At 36.2% G+C, this 21,572-nt stretch overlaps 2 protein-coding genes across 3 annotated transcripts; one reads left to right on the forward strand and one right to left on the reverse strand.

Annotated features, from left to right (window-relative positions):
- The first annotated feature begins 1,169 nt into the window (after positions 1 to 1,169).
- On the forward strand, positions 1,170 to 18,124 carry galnt7 (UDP-N-acetyl-alpha-D-galactosamine: polypeptide N-acetylgalactosaminyltransferase 7). Of its 2 annotated transcripts, none has more exons than XM_059554298.1 (12): positions 1,170 to 1,755; positions 3,245 to 3,693; positions 8,929 to 9,095; positions 11,494 to 11,624; positions 11,708 to 11,787; positions 12,405 to 12,587; positions 14,543 to 14,660; positions 15,138 to 15,260; positions 15,386 to 15,604; positions 15,688 to 15,786; positions 15,887 to 16,015; positions 17,161 to 18,124. In XM_059554298.1, the coding sequence occupies exons 1-12, from the start codon at positions 1,630 to 1,632 to the stop codon at positions 17,296 to 17,298; spliced, it is 1,962 nt and encodes a 653-aa protein (XP_059410281.1). In that variant the 5' UTR covers positions 1,170 to 1,629; the 3' UTR covers positions 17,299 to 18,124. The 2 variants fall into 2 exon arrangements, with proteins under 2 accessions (XP_059410281.1, XP_059410282.1); XM_059554299.1 differs by lacking the exon at positions 12,405 to 12,587 and adding an exon at positions 12,727 to 12,909.
- Positions 18,125 to 18,488: 364 nt separating this feature from the next.
- Positions 18,489 to 20,957, reverse strand: hmgb2a (high mobility group box 2a). The gene is made up of 5 exons (XM_059554300.1): positions 20,801 to 20,957; positions 19,945 to 20,103; positions 19,616 to 19,764; positions 19,366 to 19,540; positions 18,489 to 19,289 (listed from the first exon to the last, which is right to left on the reverse strand). The coding sequence occupies exons 2-5, from the start codon at positions 20,089 to 20,091 to the stop codon at positions 19,116 to 19,118; spliced, it is 645 nt and encodes a 214-aa protein (XP_059410283.1). The 5' UTR covers positions 20,092 to 20,103; positions 20,801 to 20,957; the 3' UTR covers positions 18,489 to 19,115.
- Positions 20,958 to 21,572: the final 615 nt, after the last annotated feature.

Raw genomic sequence — 21,572 nt, forward strand, 5'->3', positions numbered from 1 at the left:
GCCATTTAGACTTTATCAAAATGTCATGAAACTTGGTTACTTTTGTGACACTTGATAAATGAACACACACAGACAAAAACATAAAAAGGATTATAAAAGGCTAAATTATCTTTAAAAAAATTGTCACACGTGGTCTTCAGAGTACAAAAATGACTGCTATATTAATAGGAAATTGGAAAATACAGAACAATCTACAAATCAGGCATGATGAAATAGTATTTGATGTCTAAATATAATATCCAAAAAAAAAAAAAAACTAATAAAATTGTCTATATTCATGTCAGAATCAGGGTTCTTTAATTGGAAAAAAGCACTGTGCAGAAATGGTGGCTTTAGAGATCATTGGAAATCAGAACATCACAGAAGTGCTGTGTTTGCTTGCAATTTCTTAGCCATCTTGGATGCAATTGCACAGCACGATTCATTAATTGAGAAACGCATGAATACACATGGCAATGCAAAATACACCAGTAGGAACATTCAAAATGAAATTTTAGTGTGTGTGATGCGTTGTGTCCTTTATGCACAGTATAAATAAATAAAAAAATCATTAAATAACTTAACTGACTCATATTTTTTATTAGAGCATTTGAAAAAGAAATGACTGCTGAAATTTATTTGCACCGTACAGAATAAATTATTTTGTGTGCTTGAATGTACCCTGTACTTGGCCCCTGAATGTAACATGTGGCCCCTTATTGGCCCCTGTTACAGAAAAATCCTAGAATCGCCACTGTATATGTATCTATATATATATATATATCCATCAGTAGTTGATGTAAAGTTGAAACACTTCCTAATCCTGATTTTTTTTTTATAAACCTAGTGGTCAAGCGCTGTGTGGTTACCTGAATAATGGCTGATCCCTGCTTGAAAGTCCACATTCATTTAAAAGATGAGAAATCAATCACTTATTAGTCAATTATTGTTATTGTGCAAACAATAATCATGTAACCCATAAAAGTAACTGTAGTCTGATTACGAGTATTTTAAAATGTAATTTAAATCTAAAACCAAGTGCATAATTTTTGGAGTCTGATTACGTAATCCAGATTGCATGGATCAGCCACTGCCCAGCTCTGCCTGTAAGAATTTAAGTCATCCAGAACCAACAGCCGTTTATATTTCGGTCTCCTCGGGAACAACACCAACACCAACAAAAAGCATTAATGCGTGCGTGGCACAAAGTCTTTTGCGATAGTTGTGCCTTAATGTGCCTGTAGACGCAAATCCAGCGACATTTGTGGAAGTCTCCATTACACGTCACAACCCCGCACATCTGGATGTGACCGTCTCGACGGGCCTTTTATTTCCTATCAATCAATCACGCATGTCCGTGTGTGTTCATTCACACATCCGTGTGTTCAGATCTCATGGCTGTGTGGCGCGCGCACGCACTCGCACACCTGATTGCTTTTTCTGTATCACTGTATTTTCGTGACTCAGTCAATCATAAAGAGGACAGTGGGAGTTTAATTGAATAAAGGAACGAGGAGAGAGAGAGAGAGAGAAAGAAACAGAGAGGGAGGGACTCGATGTGGCCATACAGGCTGCGGAGTGTTTGTTTATTTATTTGTGCTGGCTTCCCTTTTTCTTACTTTCTTATTATTTGTCAACTAATTTTCCAAAATGAGGTTAAAAGTTGGATTCATCCTTCGAAGTCTACTGGTCATCGGCACGTTTTTGGGGCTGGTTTTGCTTTGGTCTTCGCTGACACCGAGAGGAGTCGACGATAACCCGTTTGATGGCGTACTGGTAAACTATCTCTTTAATGCTCTTGAGTTATCTTAGTGTTTTCATAGTGCTGTTGTGCTGTTAATATCACCGTCTTAGTATTCAGCAGGCTCGGCTAGCATGATGATTAGCATGCTAACTGCTGCGGTTGTCATGGAGATGAGCAGCGAGGACTGACCGATGAATTGCAACAGACAGACGTTTATATTTATCCCGAAATGTAACTAAACGTGCGTTTCCATTCACGTGAACTAAAACACGGAGATATGGATGTAAGCTGCTAGCACAGAGAGCTAAATGTCGCTCTCTACATCCTGACAAGTGTCAAATTCAGTGGAAACCCGGAAGGTCGTTCTTGTACAGTAGTTACTGGTTCTTCATTTGAGACACGCATTTTTAAAAATGTAAAATCACATAAAAAGCAAATGTTTTCAAGTAAAATATGATTATTTCCGGTGTTCTTTCTAGGTGGTTTGCTGTTACAGTACTGATTATGGACTAATGGGGTCTTCGAGATTAAATAGGGGTCGATATGTTTGCCGACTGAGTTAAAGGCCGAATATCAGCTCGACAATAACTATACACCGAAACACACTTCTCTAACGTTACTTACACAAGAGATTGTATAGTAATGCAAGTGTGTGTGCACACTGACACGTGGCACACTTCACAGATTTTGTCAGTTTCCTGTCTTGTTTACCTCGACTTCACATTCTGGCATTGTAGTTAACGTTGGATTTATTTGCACAGAGTATTTATTATTTGCACGGAGTCTCTTCTTTGTTTAAAATCTCTCTTTAGGCTATGTTTTGCATAATAACTTCTTATGTAAATGTTGGCTTGTGTCGGTCTTTGCACATGGCCTATAATGGTCAGAATCTATATTTTGTAAGTAAATGTTTATTGAACCTTTATACAACATATAAAAACAAAATCGTAAAAATATGCACGTTTCTTGTTGAGTATTATTTGATACACCAGGCTGATGAATTGATTATCAAGACTATAGAGCTACTTGATACTTGAGGAGGGTCATTTTTGAGGCTCAAACTGAACAAAAGTATGCACTTAGTTGCATTATATGGTCAACATTTATGATATTCAGCTTGTAATGTAAATCGGTGAGATTTGTATAACTGTGTGAGACATCATAGATAAAATGCACATGCATATCAGCTATCTATCTGTATTGCCCATTTATATGTCTTTGTTTTATGATATTTTATGATCAAAGTTCTGTAGTTTTTATTGTTTTATTGTGTTTTATTGTGTAACACAATACAGTGATGATTGAGAGATGGACAAATAAACATTTATTTAAGCATGATGTAGCATAACTGATCACATTTTAACATGATTTCTGTTCAGTAAATGTTCTTTTTTAAAATATTAATAACAACATAAGCAAGTCTTATATTTACTGTATAAAAAGCATTAAGGATTTCAAAATGAAAAGACACGTGTACCACAACCTATAACTATATATTAAAAAAAGTGTCTCATTTCATAGGCAGGACGAGATGCAGGTAAACTCTTGCAGCCCAACCTTCCCAACAATGACATGGCTGACCAGTTCAAGCCGGTTGTTCCTTGGCCCCACGTTGAAGGAGTTGAGGTCGATTTGGAGTCTATCCGCCAGAAAAATGGTGACAAGCCAAACCCTGCATTCAAAGCCCAAAACCAGCAGAATGACATCCAGAAGCAATATATCACCTTCAAGCCTCACACCAATGTGTATAGTGAACCTGTGTTGAAGAAAGGAATTCTGGGCAACTTTGAGCCTAAGGAACCTGAGCCTCAGGGGGTCCAGGGCGGACCAGGCGAGGGCAGCAAAGCATTCGTACTGGGAGCGGAGTACAAAGATTCTGTTCAGGCCAGCATCAAGGAATTCGGTTTTAATATGGTAGCCAGCGACATGATTTCTCTGGATCGAACCATTGGCGACTTGCGACACGAAGAGTGAGTATGAGTATTTTTTATGATGCATTGTTTTTAAAGGCTGTTTGCTTCACAAGATATTAACTGAATGATTCTCTCTTTTTTTAGCGTGTTTGACTACAGTTTATGTGTGTGTGTATATATATATATATATATATATATATATATATATATATATAAGATGCTCAGGCCACACACACTATAGACATTCTGGTCTGACATGTTTGCTTTCCAAGTAATTTTTGTGATCACACCCAGAAATATGAAAACCTTTTTTAAACAAGCTGTTTCAGTGGCATAGTAGATGACAAACTACCTGCTTTTTTAGCCATGTCGTTTCTCTTTTTTTTTCTTTTCAGTTATTTTCAGTTATAAAAAGACAAATTTATTATGCTAATGGGAGCATCACAAAATCATAATTTTCATGACGTAACACCATGGGACGTGGAAGTAGCTTGGAAGTACCTTCTGATAGAAAAAGTGTACTTTGTTGCAGTACATTGATGGTTGTATCTTATAAACTTTTCATTCAGAGGAGTTAGTACTCAAAAGATAATGTGCTGCATTCTATAATGCTCCAGATGTTAAATAGAATCGACATTATGCCCATAATTCAGCCACCAAAATGTTGTTTGGCCACGTCACAGCTGAATGATAAGCTTCAGTCTCTCTCATTATCTCCCCTCAAGCTGGAAAGCTGGATTATCTGCCTTAGACTGCCTTATAAATGTATACAGCTTCAGGACTGACCTCAGGCTTTAACAGTAGGTCTAACTAACTTCATATCTGACCCCTGTAGGTCATCCAGTGTGGATACCAACTTATGGTTTAATAGGATTTCTTTTCTCACATAATTATAAAATGGTCGCACCTCACATTTGTTGCATTTGTCAACAACATGCAGCATCAGCAGTTTAATCATTACTGCAGTTTTATGGCATTGTAGTCCGTGCCACTCCTTTTGCAGAGAGCCTGAAAGATGGGTTTTAAAGGGACCTGAAAAATACATGATCATAATTTTATCACCATTACACAATACACTGTTCTTTTACCAGCATTCTTCAGAATATCTTCTTTTATGTTACACAATCATACAGTTTTAGTATGACATGAGGCAGAGTAAATGATGACAAAATATTCTTGTTTTGGATGAACTAATACTTTTCATGAAAATTGTATTGAACTTGACCAGCATATTTATTTATTTATTTTTTGAATTTATATAAATGTTGAAAATTCTATATCAAACAAATAAATAAATCCGAGTCATTCAGATCAGTTCAACTCTGTTATGCTTATTCATTCAGCTGCGTTGTAATATCACTGCTACATATTTTGATGCTAGCTTGCTAAAAATCACTTCTCCCTTGTGAAATCAAACACTGGATAGTGAATGGATCCAAGTCAGGGCTGAAACAATGTGCACTGCTGTTCTTTGGTACAGGCAAGGTGTAAAGGTAAATGTTTTTGGGAAAAGAACGACCTGCACTGATATTTAGTGGCATTGTCATTATTGGTTGGTAAATGGCCCTTTTAAAATGGTCAGGGACCACATTCTTAAAGATTATAAGAATCCTCAGCCTTTCAGAGAGATCTTAGATTTACTTACATTTTCTAACTAGTAGTCTTCGCTTAAAAAAGTGATTCAGGACCAATTTGAGAACTACTCTGAGTGAGGAAAAGACTAAAACTTTTATCTTCGTGAGGAGGTGGGGCTGACCCCATTGCTAGCTATGACACAGTCTTTTGAAGACTGTGATTGGTTGGTTGTCCAAGAAGGAAATAAAAGAGCACTTTTAAGAGTATGGTCTATTATAAGCCTTCACTTTGAAATTACAGGCGTCATTTTTGCTGTTTTACCATTTTCTTTCTCTCTCTCTCTCTCTCTCTCTCTCTCTCTCTCTCTCTCTCTCTATCATTTCAATTCAATATGTGCTTTATTGGCATGACAGCATAGTGTTTAAATTGAATTTAGAACCGATATATATGCAACAAAAACATGCATGTGTATATACATTTAAAAAGTAGAACAAATTAAATTTTAGAATTCTATTCTCTCTCTCTCTCTCTCACACACACACCCACACACACATTATGTATAAATACATTTCAATACATTTCTTTTTATTTACCATGCTGTAGTACTTATCGTATTTTATAGGAATTGAATAGCGACACAATACGGTTCTGAAAGTGCTCTGTGTTTTCACTTTGCTTGTAGAAGGTTGTGATAGACCCAAATCATCACTGCTGCATAGTTGCATTTTTCCAGTTGCCAAACCTGTTAATGTAGTTAATGTAGTGATTTCTTTCACTTCTGGTGCTATGGCATTTCTGCACGGTGTCGGAGACGACAAACATAATTCCTGCACGATCTAATAGCGTCTTATTAACTCACTGTCATGCATTGTGCAACATTTCTTCTCCCTCTCCATGTTTCCTCATTTTCTCCTCCGTTAAAGAACCTCTTAAGATTCTGCGGTCTCATATGAGGACATTATGTTTTTGTGAATTTCTCTGAGACTGTACATGCCACAGTTTCACCATGACCACTCCCTCTCCTTGGTCTTCAAAAATGTCTGAAATTAATTTAGTGACACTCTTATGGAAATATGATAATAGTTTGTAATTATCATTTATATCTGTCTCATTTTTAAATTGTGTGTCATAAATCAACATCTCAGGAATAAAATGTTCTGGGGTTTCAAATCAAAATATGACTTTCTGTTATGAAACAGGACATTGATTTCATGCATGTCCTTACATGAGGACAACGGACAACAAAGTTTGGTTAAAAAAAAAAAAAAAATCTTGAAAACAAAAATGTATTGGTGATTTAAAAAATCAATCGTGTTTGTCTATGCTTTTTCATTCATGTCTTTTTTTATTTTATTTTTTAAGAAATTGAATCCCGATTTCCTCTACCGAAGACATAGCATAACTTATGATAGAAATATCTTTTTAAAAAAGCTTTTTTTTTGTTGTACATAATTTTAATGCTCTAAACAATGTAAATACTTTTTTTTTTTCTAAAACTTTTTACTTTAAGCCTCCTAAAAGTCCTCGTCCATACGTCTAACAATATTAGACCCTGTTTTAAGGATTAATATTGTTTTCTGAATTACGTTTTTCTTTAATGAGATCTTTTCTTTAATTTTAAGAGGAAACAGCCATTTCTAAGAATTTTCTTTCTAGGAGCAACTCTTTTGCGTTAAGAATTTTAATGAATACAGGCCCAGGTCTGTTAGATATATGTATCTCTCTCAGACTTAATTATGCTGATTTAAACCATAACATGATTACATTAGAGCATTTGCATTGGTTGTATTTTCTTTTGAGATAGCAAATTGTTAGTGAGTGTACACGGTGATACCAACTTTTGTCTTAAGATGTCAGTGTTTTCTCTGAAGTGAGGATTTGCTTCCGTTTATAATCTACTCATGTCTTCCTCATGAGACAAACACACTGAAGCACGCTTAACAGCGAATCATTTTGTCATTTTAAGTCTGATATCTTTGTTTGTTGGCGCAAACTGGATTTTTGATGCAGTCGTTAAAACGACATCGCACATTGGGACATGAAGGGAAACACATGAAATTATACACCCTTTTGTTTCATGCATTTAAAGTCTCCAGTTAATCAATGACATATATTACATATTCTAGCCTTTAAAGAAACTGTCTGAATACACTTCTACCCTTAAATGGACATCAATTTGAGATTTATTTTTTAATTTACGCTAAATAAAATAAGGTTAACTGCACTGCCATTACTAGAGAGACCCTGATTAACCCTTGTTTTGAATTTCAAAGCTAGCTTGATAAATAAAGACTTCAACCACTACAAGGATGTGGCTTTTGTGCTTCTTGATTCTGACAGCATTTGTAGTTCTTCTATTATAACTTCTTAGCAGCTTAAGCACTTAAAACTCATATGTGTAATTTATATTCTAGAACATAATATGAAAGTCTCTTCCAGTTATCTCATCAAGACCATATTTTACACAAATCCAAAACTGGTTTTCAGATAACTCAATAGAAAATTTCTAGGGAGCACATGATGAATTAGCCCTCTGATTTGGCCTACAAATTGACGTCAGGACTGAATATTATCTCAGAGATTCAGTGATAAAATTAGCTAAATCATGTAAGTAAATAGCATTCATCGCTGTAGTTTCAATAATAATTCCTTACATTTTATAAAGCGCTTTTCTAAGCACTCAAAGCGCTTTAAATGAAAGGGGGAACCCCCATCCACCACCAGTGATGAACATTTAGCATTAGCATTTTATGGTGACAGCTTGTTTTTGAATAGTGCAGCACACCCCGATCTCCATTGAGACTGAATGTCACGGGAGTGAGTTGCTCTTCCAGTTGAGTGGCTTTACCATGCTATGCAATACAAGTTATACCTTATGACTTGTGTTACATGGCAATTACATCTGATTTTAAAAGAAGTTAAACTGCCATAAGAAAAAAATATTGCTTGCAGTATGTTGCAGACAGGAAACCTTTTTTTTTTTCTTCTTTTTTTGGTTTTGGGAAGGAAATGTTTTTTGTTACAACTTCTAATGAGTTTAATCAAGCCTATATTACATGCATAGGCTTGGCTTAGGCAGATCTATGTCCTATTTATTTTAGACATCAAGAGTTTCTTCAAATATACATTTTCTGTTTTGTAAGCTCCTCAAGCTTTGACTTTAAAACTTCTGTTTGCACTATATAAGAATTTGTACATTAACTAAACCTTAGTGCACATAACCCACCTGGAGTCTACAAATAAAGCCAAGATAATTTTAATTATTATGCTTTTTTTGTGCTTATTCTTCAGTTTCATAGCTCAAGTAGGCGTGAAATTTAATCTTTTTCCAATTACCTATATATTTCTACTGTAACTCTTTAAAAATAAGATTGTTTAAACAAAATTTCTCCTCCAGTCCTGCACACAACTGTCAGTTATCTGCTGCAAATGAATGAAACTGGATAAAGAAACTTTAATTTCGAGCTTAGAAATAGAATGAGGAAGCGTGTGTTAGGCATTGCTCTCCCTTTATAAAGAGGAAACAGTGTGCAAAGTTGCTGTTTCCTTTCTCACAAATTCAATTGCTTCCACAGGATGGAGGTGGATGCAAGCGTGTAAGAATCTACCTCTAATGCATGCTATACTGTGTGTGCAAGTGCACACCATGAGGTCAACTCCACAACAACATTGACTTCCAAAATAGTGTGCTTTATAACGATGTATATTTGTCTGTAGGTGTAAATACTGGCACTATGATGAAAACCTCCTCACGTCCAGTGTGATCATTGTCTTCCATAATGAGGGCTGGTCCACCTTGATGAGGACGGTGCACAGCGTCATCAAAAGAACCCCAAGGAAATACCTGGCTGAGATTGTCATGATAGATGACTTTAGTAACAAAGGTAGTGTGAAAATTGTTTTCATTTCTTCATCAAACACTCTACATTAGCATGTGTGTACTCTGTGATTGTCCCTTTTTTAAAGTCAGCACACATACTGGCCTTATTTTATTAAAAAACAAAAAAACAAAAACAACAACACTGAATTCATATTTATAATGCAGACATAGAAGGAGAGGTGCATTGATGCCAGTGTTTTATAATCACAAAGGAGACATAGAAGACTTCACTTGTGTCGGGGAGTAGCTTCACTGCTTTCAAATCAGTATAGATATTTCAGCAACTAGAAGTAGTGTTGCTGTTGTTTACATCCCTTACACATTGTATTGTGTTGCAACAGCCAAGTAAATAGGTAATAATCAAACACAATTTCCTGTCCTTCTTATCAAAAACCATTATGAAGTTTGAATCTGAGTGAATTGGTTATCTTGTCCATTTGGTAATTTCAAAGAAAATATTTAAAATGCTTTACCAGTTAATTTAAGTGAAGTATTCATCATTGCTTTCTTTTTAGTAAAATACTTTACATTAGAGAGTTTTCTAATTTTCTTGTATTTAGTGTGAATTATTCTGTAAATTAGATACAAAGAAAATGAGATAATCTGAAGCCCCTTCTGATGCTGATTTTCTAAAGTTGTGACAGAAGGTAAGATAGATGTTTCCTTCTGTATTGTAATTTACATCTGAGTGAAAGGGATTATTGAAAAAAATAACATCTAGGGCAGTAACGTTCTATCTGTCGGTTGTTGACTGGATGGAGGCAATATGAGTTTTTGGTCATTGTAAGAAAGAGGTGGGGCTTAAGCAAAGTAAATAGTTGGAGAAATCAGGCACACATCACCATAGAGAAGTTTGTTGTTTTACCAAAAGATTGAATTATGACATTTTTTATTAAGAATTATATATATAAAAAAAATAATAATAATGCACAGATGAATTGTTCAGAATAAAAGCAATAACATGCATTTAGAAAATTGTTATTAATAATAATAAAAATAATATTACTAGGGGGGGTCCCCGACTAAGGATTTTCATAGTCGGATCGGAATTTTCAAATCTTGCTGATATTCGACTGATAGTCCAATCATATGTTTGGGGGCGGGTCAAAATACATTGAGTCAAGTCAGACATTCGACAGCCATAATTACTGATGTTAACACAAACTGGGGAAATGTGTAACAAATGCCTCGCATATACAAACGGGGTAAATAATGTTTTTATGTTTTGATTAAAAGATAGTTAACACTAAACATCAGCGAAATCCTAACAATTCAATTCTAACAATTTTTATAATAGTGCTCTCATTATAAAGTTAGCCTATATGACAGTATAGTATTCGACTGTGAGATTGGTAGTCGAATCAGGCTCCTCGAATTTAAGCATCGAATCGTCGACTATTTGGGGTCACCCCTACATATTACTATTATTTATTTATTTCATGTTTACTCAATATAACTGATTTATATTGTGCAGTTAGCTCATAATTTTAATGTAGAGAAGATGTGGTCTAAAATACATGGAAAGGCTTAAAGGGTTAGTTCATTAATTACTCACCCATATGTTGTTCCAAACCTGTAAGACCTTCATAGATCTTCTGAACACAAAATAAGATATTTGATGAAATTCTCTTTTTTGCTGCTGCTGCTTGGTGGTCCTCGGTTTTCAAAATACTCTGTGATTTATCTATATCACTGTCTTTGAGCAGTTACTGGTTTTTCAGGTTTAAGAAAGTGAGGCATGTTTTAGTTTTGATACCCCTCTCTAGAGAGTCTATTCTGCACTCCTAAGTGAAAGAGACATATCGTTGCCTCAACCTGTAGGTGGTCTGCCTGAAGACTAATGCTGGGCACTTGTTCATTAATATGGAGCAAGCAGTCTGTTACTGAATAGAGATCATTACTCTTTAAGAGATCGTTCACTGGGGATCTATGAATGAATGCAGTGCTGCAGACTTAGCCGATAAGAATCAATAAAGGGTGTACAGGCTCAGAATGTTTCATGCATTTAGTAATAAAGGTCAGTAAAACTTGATGCCGCACACAGTTTCGATTTGTTTTTCAAATGCAATCTTTAGGGCTGACTGTCTACACTGTTTTTTTGCAAGTGGTCAAATTGGATCCAGTTGCTCTGGTATAATCAATGTATTGTATATCTACACTGGTTGCTATAGTAATTATGTTGGTGTGAGCAATTTGCCAACAACTTTCTTTTTCAACTGAGCAAGCAAGCTATAATTAATATGTGCAGGCAGAAACCTGGAAGTTTTTCCTCTGCACGTTATATCGCTCATGCCATATTGCCATGGTGCTCATGAGGTACATATATATATATATGTATATATATATGTGTGTATGTGCTCTGACAGTTTTTGTTCTTGTTTGCATGTGTTCTCTCTCATTAGTTCATCTTAAAGAGAGGCTGGAGGACTACATAAAAAAATGGAATGGTTTGGTCAAACTGTTCCGCAATGAGAAGAGAGAGGGTCTGATCCAGGCCAGGAGCATAGGAGCCCACAAAGCCACTCTGGGACAGGTTTGGACCCAATTGTCAACATACTGTTTAATGGGTCTACAAATAAATGTGATTTGTTTGTCACACTATGGTTCTTTCCTAAGGTGCTGATCTACCTCGATGCTCATTGTGAAGTTGGGGTGAACTGGTACGCCCCACTTGTGGCCCCCATTTCAAAAGATCGGTATGATTTAAGCTCTAAGATGATTTGTACCCACTGAAAGAGACTTCGAGGATATTTTTTATTCTATAAATAAGTTTAATTTAATTTAAAATGCAAGTGCTGGGTTCTAGAAGTGTATTTTCCTATTCATGCTGATTTCATAATTTCAAAATTGCAAAAAATTTTATACAATTCTTTAAATAAAAAGTTTTAAATTGCATGACTCTGAAAAGGTCATGTGGTGTAACCTAAAATGTTTTCCTTGCACCTACAGGTGAGTGTTCACATCATTGATCAGTTTTGTTTGTAAATATTGAACAAGTTAAAAATTTCATATTTTTCAAGAGATATATTATGAATTGAACCATGACATACAGTCTGAACATTTGTATTGTCATCAAAATGTCAAGTGTTTTTTTAGAGTGCCTGCACTGCAATGGTCTCATCTATGAAATAATCATGTTTCATGTTTCTGTATATTGGTTGGACCACATGTTGTTAGTTATCTGGAAAAGTTATTTGAATATTAATATAAAATAGAATTTCTTTATTCTAAATTATTTCTAATGTAGTACCCAGGTATGTTTTATTTTCTTTTTTAAATCTTAACCTAAATGTATGTTGTGTTAATGTTACAGAACGGTCTGCACAGTACCGTTGATAGATTACATAGACGGCAATGATTATACCATAGAGCCACAGCAGGGAGGGGATGAGGACGGTCTGGCGCGAGGCGCCTGGGACTGGAGCCTCCTGTGGAAAAGAGTCCCTCTCAGCAGCAGGGAGAAGGCTAAGAGAAAGCATAAGACAGAGCCTTATCGGTAAACTTCCACCCTCCCATAAGCATGATCATTAAACCCATTCTGTCTCTCTTGTTTTGTCTCCCCCGTCTCCTTGTCTGTGTGTGTATGTATGTCCATGTTTGCTTGCTTCTCCTCCATCCTCTGTGGACATGTTTAGAACGGTGTGCACAGTGCCTCTCATAGATGCTATTAACGGCAAGGTTTTCACCATCGAGGCCCAGGCAGGCGGAGACGAGGATGGCTTTGCCAGAGGAGCATGGGACTGGAGCATGCTTTGGAAACGCGTGCCTCTGAATAGCAGGGAGAAGCAGAAGAGACTTACTAGAACTGAGCCCTATCGGTAATTTAGATCCATAATCCTGAGCTGATTAGGGCTGACCACATTACACATAATTGGAGAGACCTTGACTCTCTCTTATAAATATTGGTGGTGGTCTGCGTATCTTTACTTCTTTATCAGTTTGGCTCTTATGACACTCATTAAATACTTTCCACAATGTGCTAAAGTGGTATACTAACTGCTATGAAGTGTTCATAACACGGAGTGATTTTTAGCAAGGCAAAATTTATTTCTAAAGCACATTTAAAACAGCAGCTGCTGTCCAAAGTGCTGTACAGTAAGAGCATAAAAAATACAAAAAACTAAATACTTCAGATATTATGACTCCACCATGGCTGTTCTGGTAGAGTCGCTACTACTAGAACTACTAAACTAATGACTCATAGACCTTGTTTCTGCTTCTCTTTGCATGCTGTCTCCATTCTGCTTTGTCTACAAACTTATCTCACCTGTGGTAGTGAGGTGGCATAAGCGTGCCCAAGTGCATGTTCCTAGTCACCAAATGTGAAAATGTGTATGCTATTTACATTTGTACTTGAACTTCTTTTAAAGTGATATAATATGCCGTTTCTGTCCGCTTCTCTGCAATAAAGTTTACAAAAGCTGTTTAATGCTACACAACGGAAACAAGTTAGAACACAATCGAAACATTTAGACAACATCGAGATTTTGTCTAAATTAGCGCAGCACAACGGAATTAGTACAAAACAAAGAATTTAACACAACTAAATTAAAACAAAACAACGAAAACGAGCCACAACAGCCCAAAACTGTTGTGAAAATTTCATTCTGTTATGCAGATTTCATCAAAATTAGCGTAACACAAAACAAACCATAACAACGAAATTAGCACAACACAATGACATTAACACAACACAATGGAAACAAGCCACAACACAGCAAAACTGTTGTGACATTTTCATTGTGTTATGGAGATTTTATCGAAATAATCACAACATAACCGAAACAAACCGTAACACAGCGAAATTAGTGCAACACAACGGAAACAAGTCGTAACACAGCAAAAATGTTGTGACAATTTCATTGTGTTATGGAGATGTTGTTGAAATTAAAGCAACATAACGGAAATGAACCGTAAACCAACGAAATTAGCAACACAGCGGAATTAACACAACGGATCACAACGGAGACAAGCCACAACACAGCAAAACTGTTGTGACGATTTCACGATCTTATGGAGATTTTGTTGTGTTGTGCATTATGGCCACCGAATAAAAGGCACTGAGACAAAACATAAGCATTTTTATTTAAATGGGAATTCTTTATTTATAAGTATGACAGCTTTATACTGCTTGTTTTGGTGTCTCTTTGGATTGGTTTTTTTTTTTCACCTCATGAATTTGATTTTAAAATGTGTTGTTTAGACTGTTCAAACTCACTTTACATGTGGCAAAACAAACACACATTATTATTAGAATATTAGTAAAAAAAAATGTAAAGCTTATCAAAATATATTTTATCAGACAAAAATAAAAATAAAAAAACACTAAATGATTTTCAGTTTTCCTGCCAGTCTAAACAAGGCCTTTTCTAGTAGTGTTCTAAAATACCATACTGTATGTGTGTGAAATGTAAAGGGGGAATTTTCCTGACGGGTAAATATGTGTATCAGGTCTCCTGCGATGGCTGGAGGACTCTTCGCAATCGAGAGAGATTTCTTCTTCGAGCTGGGCCTCTATGATCCAGGCCTTCAGATCTGGGGAGGAGAAAACTTTGAGATATCCTACAAGGTAAACTTATACTTTAAATTGCTAGTGCGCTCTTTTTAAATTTTTACTCTTCTCCAAAGTGTGCATACTGTTTCAATTTTTTTTTTCTGTATTACACCAACATACTGATTCTGATTGGTCACTTTCATGTCATTCAATCAATTCTGAATAATGACCTTGAGTCAATGGCAATATTTGACTGCTCAGTTTTTCTTATAAAGCTGTGCTTGTGTTCAGTCTTACCAAATGTCTCTACAAATAGGGTAATACAATTTCACTCAAATCAATACTTCATTCCCATATATTGATTTGAGTAAAAAAGTAAAACAGATAAAATTAAATGTAATCTACAAACAGACAGTCTTTATCACAAAATAAACTTCAGGGTGTTTTATCCTCAATATTAATTGCACAACAAGTAACATATTTATCCCACTTGAGCAGTTTGTGCGTGAACACTTTCTGAATCCCTGCCATGTGTGTGTGTTTCCTGTGTAGATATGGCAGTGTGGTGGGCAGCTTCTGTTCGTGCCATGCTCCCGGGTGGGGCACATCTACCGTCTGCAGGGCTGGCAGGGAAACCCACCTCCAGCTCATGTAGGCTCGTCCCCCACACTTAAGGTCAGTTCAACCCTCTTTTTTTATAAACCTGCTTCTCTGACTCTGAAAACAAAGCTGGTTCACAGCTATACTTTACACTTTAAATCCAGTCTGTAACCTCCACTCTCCTCTTTGGCTGCTTGTAGAACTATGTGCGAGTGGTGGAGGTGTGGTGGGATGAGTATAAAGACTATTTCTACGCAAGTCGACCGGAAACACTGACGCTGGCTTACGGAGACATCAGCAGCTTGAAAAAGTTCAGAGAGGAACATCGCTGCAAGAGCTTCAAGTGGTTCATGGAAGAGATTGCCTATGACATCCCTCTACATTACCCACTGCCTCCAAAGAATGTGGAATGGGGAGAGGTGCTTATATTATCAATACAAAGAAAAGCAGTTGAAACTGGTTTAAAGATATTGTTATTTGTCATCATTTTCTCTTTCAATAGATCCGTGGGTTTGAGACCAGCTACTGCATCGACAGCATGGGCCACACCAATGGTGGCAATGTCGAAATTGGGCCTTGTCATAGAATGGGTGGAAATCAGGTAAAGGAAAATGATTTAGCAGCAGTACTTTACTTTTTAGTGTGCTTTTTTTAGTTTTCCTCTCTCACGCCCATTTGATTTTGCTTATGCCTTTTTTTAGCTCTTTAGAATTAATGACGCAAACCAGCTCATGCAGTATGACCAGTGCCTGACAAAGGGGGGAGACGGAACTGCTGTCATGATAACACACTGCAACTTAAATGAGCACACAGAGTGGAGATATTTTAAGGTATGACACAGGAGGTATCAAGCCATCTTTGGCCTTGGTTTCAGAATAAAAAAAAAACTGCAATTTTTAAAACAAATAAATAATTTTCATTACATCAAAACAATTGTAATATTTTTCTTTTGTTAAATCCTATACACAAATGAAGTTGTATATGACACTTTACAATATGTTGCAGTTGTATAACACTAGTTTATTTAATTGGTTGGAGGAAATAACAATAAAAATGCTTCTACATTAATCTTTATTGATTTTTTAAAATGTATTGTATGCAGAAAGATTTTATTCAGTGTTTTTGATAGAACATCTTATTTTCACCAAGGCTTTATTTATTTGATAAAATTCAGTAAAAACAACAATATTGTTAAATATTCTATATGAATATATTTTAACATGCTATTTATTCCTATGATGGCATTGCTATTTTTTTAGCAGCCATTGCACTAGTTTTCAGAAATCATTCTAATATGCCGATTTGCTGCTCAGGAAACATTTTGTATTATCATCAAGCGTAATATTTTTTCTAAAAACCATAATACTTTTTTTAAGTCCTTAAAGGTACGCTGTGTAACTTCGCTCTAGTGATTAATAAACAAAACAACACATGTCTTGCGGAAGAATATTTTAGACAGAGCTACTTCTCTCTGTTTGTCATGCAGCTACTGGGCTACTCCGCAACTGTTGTTGTCCTGACAGGTCTAAAGTCGTCCTGATGTTATATTACATGCGTTCCGTAGTGATTAAGAATTCGATAAAAACACTGTTTGGAAGTTAGATTCATGATGTACTTGCTCATTATATACATTTTTTTAATATATATATATATATATATGTGTGTATATAATTTTTTATTTTTATTTTTTACAAAAAAAGATTAGTGTACCTCAATGAATAAAAATATTAATATCTTTGACCCCAAACCTTTGAACAATAGTAAAATATAAAACCTAATATCTTTTAGTTAATGCGTTGTTAACAAACATGTATTAACAATGAACAGTAATATGGCAAACTAAACTAGATTAAAACCTAGTAATAAATACTGTACAAATAGTGTTTTTTAATAGTGTTTGTTGGCAAACTTTACTCTTGTACCTCGCTGTATAGATTCTTGATTGAACTTTTCCAATGCTTCTGACTTCTCATAGGATCTACATCGATTCACACATATACCTACAGGGAAATGCTTGGATCGCTCTGATGTCTTGCACAAAGTTTATATAACTGACTGTGACAACAGCAAGAGCTCACAGAAATGGGAGATGAACAACATTGTGGCAGTTTGAGAGCCAGGCTCAAATGTGCTTCAAGGATAAACACGTACTACAGCAACAGGTTTTACCAGTATACATGTGACTAATTATATTTTAGTCATCACCCGAAGAACTCTGATCATAAAGAAACTTTTTTTTTCTCTCCATTGAAGACAATGTTTACATCGGTTCATTCCCATTGTCCATCACATGGGTTTTTCTTGTGAATCTGTGGGTTGGAGGGGTCTACCTAACAGAATGTTTTTCCCTTCCACAGAATGTGCACAATGTGTGCTGAGATGAATTATGTAATACCACTTTTGTTGCTGCTCCATTATAAAATGTAGGTTGTCCATCAAGTAATAGGATGCATATATTTTTTTTTAACACTGGACTTTCATCATGTTTGAGGTGACAACCTGCCCCTTGAACTATTTTCGTCTTTGGCACAATGGCACTTTTTTTTTGCCATATACTATGGGTAAAGAATGGGACTGGAGAGAAAGGGGAAATGGGGATATAGGGTTGACAATGATAAAAAAAAAGAAATCAAATTTATTTTTGTCTACTGCATTAAGTTTGCTTGGATGGGGGAATAGATGTTTATTTGTATGTGAAAATCAACGTTTGATTATAATACTCTTCATGGCCGAAAATCATCTAGAGCAAGTGGAGCAAAGATATGCATTAAGGGCAAGAATGATTGCAATGTGTAAATTTGTGTTTGTTTTCTACAATGTAAATATGATTATTTCTAAATTAACATTTTGAGATCTGGTGAGCTTCCCAATGAAGGTGTAAATACCTAACTTATAATGGTTGTTTTCTCAAGAAAATAAATGGAACATTTTTACAAGTCTGCTGTTGTATGAAATGTCATGTGTATGATATACAGCACACCTCATTGTGACTGCATAGAACAATATACCCAACCTGTATATGGAACCACTAGTCTCTTTGAAAAGCAAAAGCCAAACAGCACGTAAATCATTAATGCACTCCAGTCTAACTCTGGTTACAGATGAGATTGAATGTGCATTTACGCCTCATCCATTGGGAAATTAGTTTTTATCTCTTCAATAAGTCAACCAAATGGCTAAAAATAAGATAAGGGGAGAAAAAAACCTTTAAGGTGGCAATTAAACGCCAGAGTTCTTATGGCTACCTCACAATAAACAGCCTAATTGGGGGGGGGGGGGGTAAATAAAATGGTTCAAAGTCTATTAGAAGTACAAAACTGTTTTTAATGTAGCGTTGCACCTGCTTGTAAAACTAGGAGTACATGCAGAACAGCTTTAAGAGTTCTAGATCTAAAGCAGAACTGAACAACCTAAATGGTTTTCAGTTTTGAACAGTTTAAATACAGTTTGCCTATTCCATTATCAATTTTTATATTTCAATAATCTTACTCCACTAAGCTGCAATGAACTTAAATGTGGTCCGACAAAACAGAAATTCTGCAAAATTCTTTAATAAGTCAAAATTGCACAAAGTGTAAATGGGAATTGGTCATAATATACAAAATAAAAAAAAGGATTCAGTCTACACAACTTTAGAGCTCGTTTTAAAAATGGAGACTGCACAAATCCAAGTTGTTCCTTAGGTCTTAAAATGGCAGTAGAAATAATATCGAACAGGGAAAAAAAGAAACCAAAGCAACCACAGCTATCAAGACAAAAAGCAGTGCTAAAAAAAAAAAAAAAAAAAAGCTGTTACACTTACAATACAGCACATGACCTCAATATGTATTCAATTATACACATTTCTGTACATGTATTGAAAAACTTTAAATGCTAAAAAACGCATTCACATTGTTTTGCAAACAACTCCGCTCAAGTTTTCCTGATAGTTTAATCATCATCATCATCCTCGTCATCATCTTCATCCTCTTCTACATCATCTTCCTCATCGTCATCATCCTCATCGTCGTCATCCGCTTCGGCCTTCTTTCCTGCAGGCCGGCCAGGTCCACCCTTCTTGCCACCATCTGCTTTTACTCCTTTGGCACGATACGCAGCAACATCCTGGTTGGAAATTATGTTAATAAAAGCAAAACATCAAATGGTTTTTGTAAGAAACTAGAATTGGGCCAGCAATTACCTTTTCATACTTCTCCTTGAGCTTCATGGCCTTCTGCTCATATGGAGCCTTTTCCTTTGGTGTAATCTTGGACCACATCTCCCCAAGCTTCTTTGCGATGTCACCAATAGAGATGCCAGGGTTGTCGCCCTTCACCTTTGGGCGATGATCAGAGCAGAAGACAAAGAAAGCAGATCTGATGATAGAAGAGAAGAAAAATTATACTGAAGTCAACAAAAAAATCTCATGGGTCTATTTGTGCACTACTCACGGTGGCCTCTTAGGAGCATTTGGATCCTTCTTCTTTTTCCCTCCCTTTGCACCTTTAGGAGGCACATAGTTTTTCATCTCCCGATCATAGCGGACCTTGTCATTTTTAGCCATTTCCTCAAACTTGCCCTTCTCCTTTGAGGACATGGTCTGAAACACATGAGACTGTGGTTAGGTTCTGCCAGGCGCAGCGTGTGGCTCTTTATCCCCCCGCCCTACATTCGCCTCAGTCACTCGAGTAACAGATGCGTCGTTTAACTCTGCCCCACCCCCTCCCTAACAAAAACAACCATCCCCGGAAAAACATTGCAGCCCTTCTGTTCAACTCACCTTCCATCTTTCAGAGCACTTCTTGGAGAATTCCGAGAAGTTCACCGAGGTCCCTGGGTTCTTCTTCTTATGCTCCTCCCGGCAGGTTTGCACAAAAAACGCGTAAGAGGACGTCTTTCCTCTGGGCTTACTAGGATCTTTACCCATGGCTGTGCTATGCTAAAAGTGATAAAAACAACAAAAACCGTTAAAATAAGGCAATAAAGCAGCAACATGTATTTGTTAGTCAAAAGTCCGTTCGAGTTTGGCTTTGAACGCTGGTGAAGCAATAGAGAAATGGTCGCTCGCTAAACGCTCGTTAATCCGATCAAGTTCCTGCTTCGTTTCCACCAGATCACTCAACTAGAACAATAAGAGTTCCTCCATTTTGTTTTCCCGCCTAAACTGCAGGAAATAAGCTCTAGAATGTATGTCGAGAACAAATGGCTTCAGATTCTACGCGTTAAAACTAAAATAAACCCACCAGATTAGCAAGGAACACTACTTCGGAGGACTTTTAGTTGCTTCAGGCGCGGAGTCTCCATTACGAGCTGAAACTCCCAGCCATGGCTGCTCACGCGCTTAACTTCACAAGATCACCAAGCTGCTAAAGATTCTAACGTTACGCGTTCACAAAATTAACATAGCTACAGCAAATACGAGAACATTTCTTCCCATAAATATCACTTCACATAAATTTGAACTAAAATAATAATAAAGTCTTAAGTTTCGTATAAAATATTAAATTCGAACAATAAATATTCACGAAAAAGAAACATCATTTTTATTAGACATGCTGGATAAAATAACTTTTTTAAAAAAAAAAAAAAAGAAAGAAAAAAAAAAACTTTTGCTAGATAAACCAAAACATGCTTACCTATAATCAGCCTCAACAGCTCGACAAAACGTACGTAGTCTTCTTAAACTGTTTGGTCGCTGTGGTGCAGGGCGCACAAACTTGATTAAATGCCCATAGACTCCACCCTCTGAGCTCTCGTCTGATTGGTTAGGACAAGTTCAAATTTGAATCGGCAACGTTCTAGGAGCGGTATTGCATTTCTATTGGCGGTTTATGACCGCAGTCAAGTTTCTTCGTTGAAACTAGATCCAGATGACGACGCCACTGATCTCTTTAGCTATTGGTGGAACTGGGGATTTAAAAATAATGAGCGGTAAGTCTTTGAATCTGGAAAAAGCACCTAAGTCTTCTTCTTATTTTAAACGTATGTCTGAAACTAATATGAATAAGTTACACAACGTGCGTGAAAGTGTTTGAGGGATGATCTCCCTGCCAAACAAAATCACATTCAGGTTTTGTGGTAAAGTTTGTAGTGATTCGAACAATGTCGCGCCATTTGGACAAAAGCTGACGTCTGTGGAGATGCCAGTTTGAAGACGGCACGCCTTGCACCTCACATCTCATACGTTAAAGTGTATGTTAAAACCATCCCATGGCTATTTTTCAATTACTTTTTACACGCTTTGTCTTTTGCCTTAAGCTGTACTTAAGTCACACGGTTGTTTATATTTTCTAATTTCTCTTCAAGTAAAAATAACTTCTGAGTTGTTAGTGTTCTTCCTGTTACTAAGATTTAGTTCTTTAATAATATTTATTTTTTACGCAACCACATTTTCCATCGAAAATACGT

The sequence above is a fragment of the Carassius carassius genome, chromosome 7, assembly GCF_963082965.1.
Source record: "Carassius carassius chromosome 7, fCarCar2.1, whole genome shotgun sequence".
NCBI classification, from domain to species: Eukaryota; Metazoa; Chordata; class Actinopteri; order Cypriniformes; family Cyprinidae; genus Carassius; species Carassius carassius.